The 7480-nt window shown below is 27.0% G+C and overlaps 1 protein-coding gene across 1 annotated transcript; it reads left to right on the forward strand.

The window, feature by feature from the left end:
* The first annotated feature begins 3925 nt into the window (after positions 1-3925).
* LOC103868189 lies at positions 3926-7480 on the forward strand. Its single transcript, XM_009146291.2, has 6 exons — positions 3926-4110; positions 4218-4313; positions 4506-4653; positions 5052-5141; positions 5264-6958; positions 7071-7480. Exons 1-5 carry the CDS (start codon positions 4018-4020, stop codon positions 5380-5382), a joined length of 546 nt encoding a protein of 181 aa, XP_009144539.1. The 5' UTR covers positions 3926-4017; the 3' UTR covers positions 5383-6958; positions 7071-7480.

Below are 7480 nucleotides of genomic sequence, written 5' to 3' on the forward strand. Positions count from 1 at the left end.
CTCCTCCTAGAGTGTCCACGTAGGCACAAAAAATCGTCCAATCAGAGAGTCCGAAGTTGTCACGTCATCTCATTTATTTTTTCGTAAAAAATGAAAAAAACAATGCAAAGGAAATGATCGAACCCGGGTTAGTATGACATAAATATATGACATATACCACTAAGCCATTGAAACTTCCTTGGACACATATACAAGAATCACTAAATATGTAATCACAAACTCTTATATACATTTACAATAATATGGATTCAACTTTCAAGACTCCGATACTTAGTAAGTGACTAAGCTAATATATTCTTTGAAAGTGTGTGAACATTGACAAATATGAAAAAGCATAGATTTTTGTTTTCGTGACAAAGTTAAGAATTTTGTAAAAGTAAGTTTAACATATAAATTTTCGTGACAAATATGAAAAAGCATAGATTTTTGTACAATTTTGACAAAACAACTCAAAACATAGTTCTCTAATGTCTTAATAAAATATTATTTAAGGGTGCAATAATTAAATATATCAATTCAATAAATTTTGTAATTTATAGACAAAACAATAACACAACAAATTTTGAAACATTTGTTTAACCTATCGATTTCTTTTCATGAGAATCCAACTAAACAAGATAAGAAAACAATTAGATTTATTTAATTACCATTTTATTCCATTTTAATTAATTTTAAATTGTAATAATGTATCTTTTTGAAGTTACAAAAAAATAATGTTCTTTCTTTATACATTAGCATTATATATAGATTCCATATACACAAATAAATATTATATAACAACATAAGCTTGCTTTCTCCGATTCATATGAAACTTTTTAAGTTATGCACCAAAGCAAATTAATTAAATCAATCAAATTGTTAGAATAAAACAAATTAATATATAATTTTATTTTAAATTAAATTATTTAAAAAATGTATTTTCATTAAAAAAATAATAATAAATAAGTAAAACTGATTTGATGGTAATTTTTATAACATATATATATTATGTGAAAGAAATATAAGCTTAATATGGAAAAAAATCTTAAATACAAAAAACTCTAAAATTAACAAAAAAAACTAATAAAAATTAAACTATGATATCAATTGAAAGCTTCTTAGACAATATTAATAAACTATTTAAACGTTAATTACACAAATTTGATTTTTTTTGCCAGCCAAAAGTTTATTATTAATTAGCATCAATTATTTCAAGATATTTAAGAAATGATGGACTTAAATGATATATGAACTATGAATAGTAGTACTTTGTAAAGCTGACTTAGATAACACATTTGCACATCATTTCCAGTCCTTTTTGATTCAGTTTTCATATTCAGATTTGTTTTTTGACTGTTAAGAAGATTGATAACTGTAAAAATGTCTCCTTCAAATATTATATGTCTATAACCAAATCCCCAACATGATACAACTTTGTTTAAAAAGTAAATAATTTCACTTTTCTTATATTATATAATAAATATATATTATTTACTGATAATAAAAATATAGTTATTCATCTATCACAAATATCTATGCAAATATGTGAATCAAGTACAACAATCAAACAACACAATGATTTCCATAAAGAAAATTCTAAAAATATATTTATATTAGGCAGTCTTATTTTATATTCTTTAAATAATGTAATACAATATTATACATTATTTTTTTAGAATTGAGAAATACATATATATCAGTTAGACAAATTAAGCGATAATTAGACAAATTTGATTTTTTTTGCCAGCCAAAGGTTTATTATTAATTAGTATCAGTTATTTCAAGATGTTTAAGAAATGATGGACAAAAAAATAAAATGAACAAAAATGATATATGAACTATGAATAGTATTTTGTAAAGCTCACTTAGATAACACATCTCCACATCCATTTCCAGTCCTTTTTGATGCCTAAATTCAATTTCTTCAGAGAAGTTATTCCACAAAGAGATCGTATGAGATATTGTTCTGATATTCAGATTTGTTTCTTGACTGTTAAGAAGATTGATAACTGTAAAAATGTCTCATTCAAATATGATATGTGTATAACCGAGTCTCCAACATGAGACAAGTTTGTTTTAAAAGTAAATAATTTTATTTTTCTTATATTATATAATAAATATATATTATTTACTGATAATAAAAATATAGTTATTCATCTATCATAAATAACTATGCAAATATGTGAATCAAGTATAACAATCAAACAACATAATGATTTCCATATAGAAAATTTTAAAAATATATTTATGTTATGTAGTCTTATTTATATTCTTTAAATAATGTAATACAATATTATATATTATTTTTTTAGAATTAAGAAATACATATAATATCTTATCCGCGCGTAGCGCGGTTAAAAAATCTAGTTAATTTAATAATTCTGAATACTCTTGAAAGGGAAAAATAAAATTTAAGATGATAATTGTTTTTACTAATATTGATGTTGCACGTATTATATCGAAAAGAAAACTTTTCATGAGCAAAATTATATGAAAACAAAGTTATAGTCTAGTAACTTTCATTAATGCTGGCGTTGTCCCCACAAATACCAAGCTGCTTGTTATGTGAATATGACAAAAAAAACTATATACTTCTTCCGTTTCAAATTAAGTGTCATTGTACATAAATTTTTTCGTTACAAAATAAATATCGTTTTCGACTTTTAATAAAAAATTTATTAATTTTATTCAGCAACTTATTTTTCTATTAGTTAAAATATGGTTAAGTGTATAGGTAATTGTGTTTTTATTTAGAAAATATACAAAATTAATTGTTTCTTTAATATATGTGCACAAAATCAAAACGACACTGAAAATGAAACATATGGAGTATAATGTAAAATGATTGTTTTGTTTTGAAAATTTGACATGAAAGGGTGTTTAACTCTTGTTTCATCCTCTAAGAACATCTTGAGAAGAAACTTCAAATATATAGCTATTTGCTCTCCAAGAAAGAACTCCAAAACTTCAAATTTAGAGCAAAACTCTAAATTTAAAGTTTCATTTTTTATTTGTATCTTGGTCCTTATAATTAATTACACACCATATTTATGATTTATTTATTTTCTCATTTATCGTTTAATCTTTAAAATTTTTGTATATTTTAAATATTTCAAATTAATTTTTATAAATTTAAATTTAACACTTAAAATTAAATAAAATGTTAAAATAAGAATTTATAATACTTTAAAACTAGAATTAGACAACAAAAATCTTACAAAAGAAACTTAATTAAAAACTTTAAACAGATACATGAAGACATAAATATTACACAAATTAAAATATTACAACAACACTAATAGTCTAATAAATTTGTTCCAGGACTTCTAAAATATTTTCCAAACATATTTTGTGTAACCGAAGATAGAGCATTATGGAAATAATTTTATGTAATAATGTGATATTTTGCTTTTAGTTTAATATTTAATTAAGTATTTCTATTTATAATTTTATATTTTAATGTAATATTTTATTAATTAATATTACTACGATATTTCTACATATGTGTGCTGGCTATTTATAAAAAAATATGGATTTAAATTAATTATGGTGGATATAAGTAATATAGTGTAAATCACAAATAATTTTTAAAGTTAAATTTGAAGTTTTGCTTTTGGAAAAAAAAAACACTTTGAAACTTTAAATATAGAGTTTTGCAAACTCAAACTCTAAAATAGATAGTATTTTTAGAGATGCTCTATGATGAAGCCAAATTCAAATTATAAATCATTAATTTCCTTTCTCTGTTGTCAACGGATAATTAAATTTTCTTTTAACTAAAACAAAAAAAAAACAACTTAAATGGCGGCACTGAAAACTTTATAATATTACCTAAAATAAATAATAATTAGCATTCCAAACAATTTGTCGTCAACGTCTCCCTCTACTTTCCAAATACATCGTGGGTAATATTTATAGTTGAGGTTCAGGTTAGAAGTTGGGCAAGATCAAACCTCTTCTCCTCTTTCTTTTTTCTTCGCCTTCTAATCTTCTTGGAAGATTAATTCAAAGTTCGTTTAACTTTTATATCAGTTTAAAATGGGTGACATTATCGGTCACAAAGATAGGCAAATATGGTTATCCTCTCATGTCCTCCAAGATCCCTTGTTTGATCATTCCAAGAAACATCAGGTTTATATCCTCATATATACAAGTTTTTATAACTGATTATTATCATATTAGTTTGATCTTGTTTTATATCATTAAAATCGTTCTTAACTTCTTTGTTTCTCGTACAGTTGCATAAATCCCTCAAGAACCACAACTACCACCATCATGGCAGCGGTGGATTCCGTCGACCCGGTGCACCTCCTCTCAGAGAAAATTTTTCTATGGTAAATTTTGACTGACTTTTTTGAGAAAGAGTAATTTTTGACTGACTTTTGTCAATATTTTGTAAACTAAATTTAAAGAGTCTTTTTCGATACTGGAAGAAATATTTGTTTAATTAATATTTACATATTTTATTGTGTGTTTTAAAACCTCAAAACTAAAAATATGCCAATATATTTTTATGAGTTGTGCAGAAGTATAATACAAGGCAAAATAATTGGCAAAGGAGTAAGGGAGAGGACCAAATGCAAGCATTTTTCTTGGTTTCGCCGGGCCGTACAACACCTGGCACTGGCGTTTTTCTCCCGGCCAACGCTTCTCATCCGCCAACCAATAAACCAGGTAACTATTAATGAATTTTATACTTAATTAGTATGAAGAAAAATGTTTCTAATTGGATAATCATATATTTTCCAACTGCTTATACTAAAATCTTTGTAACTTTCGGTTCAAAACCACTACCGGTAGATGAACAACTTCAGGGGTTATCTTTACTTTCAACTTCCATTTAACGTTAACACTTCTTTTTATAAAAAGAGAAATTTTGTTTTTGTTTTGTATTAAAGCATAAAACCTTTAAAATCCGTTTTCATGTTTTTTATAAATTAGTTTCTGTTGCGAATGATTAATACTTCCGAAATCACGTTTAGTTATTCCATTACATATTGTTACCAATCACAACTTTGATGTTATGATTTTTATTACTTGTATTGTAACAAACAAAAACTATATGGCCGCAGCTTACTCGCCGGTGCTTCTCCCGACGCGTGTTGTTCAAGCGCTCAATCTTAATGTTCACAACAACGGAATTCACATTTCCCCCCGTTCAGGTTTTTCCGGCGGCCATCATTCTCTTCTTAAAGAAAAAAACATATGCAGACTGTATTTAAAACCATCATGTCAAATAGAAAAAGAACAATTTTAAATGTAATTTATTTTGTTTTGAATGTAGAAATTCGAGAAACTGATTCTAAGTTGAAGAGCGAAATGGGGCAAACACCTATGGACGTTGAAGTCAAAACTCCGATTGATTCGCCGGAGAAACTTCTCCCGGATGAATGGATTTATTAATGATCCGACCAGGGTGCCACTGACCAATTTTTACATATATTAATGTGGAGAAGTAGAGTCAAATAAAAAGAAATATTATAATGAAAAATTCTTGTGTCGTGTATGCTTCGTTGCCTTTGGATTAGTAGTCATTATACCCCAAAATAAGATCAACCCATTTGTCACTACTGTATATATTCATGTTGTGATATAAGTTATAACCAATTTGCAAGTTTGTCTCTCCTTCTCTCTCTTTGTTTTGTTCTTTTTAAAGTTTGCATAGCTTAGTTGTTGTCACAATGTCTAAGTTAATCACTAATATTAGGCTAAAAGGAGAATCAAGTATGCAGTAAAACCCTTTAAAAAAAAGTATGCAGTAAACCTTTTACAATCGGTGCAAGAGTTAAAATCAATCAACATTTTGCTGCTTTCTGCAAAACTTATATAGCATCTCCAGTATATTATTGCATTGGAATTCAAGTAACACTATACTAGAATTGAGTTTCTCTACAATCATACTCTATTCAGAATAAAAAAAAATTAACAAATATAAATAAATAAATGAATTACCCTATTTTAAGTAACATATTTAACTCTATTGTGAAATAAAAAATAAATCAGATTTGAAAAGATTTTACTATAAAAATCTATTTACAGTAAAAACAGAGAAAGGTTGAAAATATCATCGAAACTATATATATAATAGAATAACAAAATAATTTAAAAACATTTGTTTCAAATTGTCACTAGAATGATATAGTTTTAAAATAATCTAATATATCAAATGACTACAAAAAAATGGGCTTTTGTCAAAATTAACCTATAATTTCAAGTCAGCCCTAAAACCAACCTCTTTTTTTCCATTATTATTCACCCATAAAATCTCCAAACCCTCCTTAAAGAAATATTTTAAGTTTTCAATCACTTTAACAAATATTTAAAGTGACGGTCACAGTTTATAAAACTAAAATCTCTGCAACTAAGAAAAAGAAAAAATAAATAGAAGCCAAAATCCTTAAGGAAGTCATTAATAGTATTTTGTTTTAGTTAATAAATTGTAATCTTATTTAAAATTTAATAAAATAATTATTTTGGTTTCAATTTATATTAAGGTTTAGGTGAAAGCGTTAGCGTCGTGAAAATTAGCGTTTTTATTTTTTGTAGCTATTTTTTATTTAATTTAATATTTTTTAATTAATAATCTATGTGGAAATTTGATTGGTTTTAAAGGGTGGGGTGAATTTAAAGGTTCTGTCCTTTATTAAATACTCTGATAGTTAAAGGCAGCCAATTAAATTAAGACAGAGCCATTCATTACTAGTGAGCAGGACCTGCTTCTCCTTATCGTAATGAACCTTCAGTAAGAAAATCACATTTGTTTATCTTGAGGCTCCAGTAATGTGCTAATGAACAATGTGCACTTCCACATGCAGAGTCCTGAATAGAAAAGGCTTAGAGATGTAAGTAAGAAGGTGAGAGTTGATCAAAGCTGCTGCCATGTAAATCCATGTTAGTTTCTTAACCTCAGTGACCCCTATTTTAGGAAAAAAGAGTCTACTGCAGAAATCATTAAGGAGATCCTACAGGAGCAGCAGCGGTAACATTCATCACTTTTACAGGGCATTTCATGATATCATCAGTTTTTGGTTGTAAGGAATTTATTTTTGTTTGTGTGAAATGGGTGATAACCATGATTCTATCTGTTGTAGTTCCTCTAACATCGACAATGGTAGCTCCGTTCAAGGCTTTAGAGAACGTGGAGAAATCATTTGAGCTGTACTCGCAAGTTGTAATCACAGGGAATTTCAGTTCGATGAAGAAAGATCCTTAATTTGGCTTCACAATCATCAGTTAGAATCCCTGAGTGAGTTGAAAACTCAACCGTGTCAGAAGAACCAACCAGTCCGTTTGAGAAGACAGTGTGAGCAGAAGCTAATGTTGAGCTTGAGTCACAAGGTCATGATCATGAAGATCCCAACAACTAGACAGCATTGGAGCGAGCTTTTGTTTATTTAAAACCAGGATATCTAATTCATAAAATATTTTAGTGTTAACACATTCAAATGTGGTTAGAAAGTTAAGTTGGACTCAATCTTAGATATATGGTTTTGGATGGTTA

Source organism: Brassica rapa, chromosome A02, assembly GCF_000309985.2.
Source record: "Brassica rapa cultivar Chiifu-401-42 chromosome A02, CAAS_Brap_v3.01, whole genome shotgun sequence".
NCBI classification, from domain to species: domain Eukaryota; kingdom Viridiplantae; phylum Streptophyta; class Magnoliopsida; order Brassicales; family Brassicaceae; genus Brassica; species Brassica rapa.

Coding starts and splice junctions, on each gene's coding strand:
- LOC103868189 (XM_009146291.2), top strand. CDS start 4,018: ATGGGTGACATTATCGGTCACAAAGATAGGCAAATATGGTTATCCTCT. Junction 4,654..5,051: donor TCCGCCAACCAATAAACCAG/GTAACTATTAAT, acceptor ATATGGCCGCAG/CTTACTCGCCGGTGCTTCTC. Junction 5,142..5,263: donor TCACATTTCCCCCCGTTCAG/GTTTTTCCGGCG, acceptor TTTTGAATGTAG/AAATTCGAGAAACTGATTCT.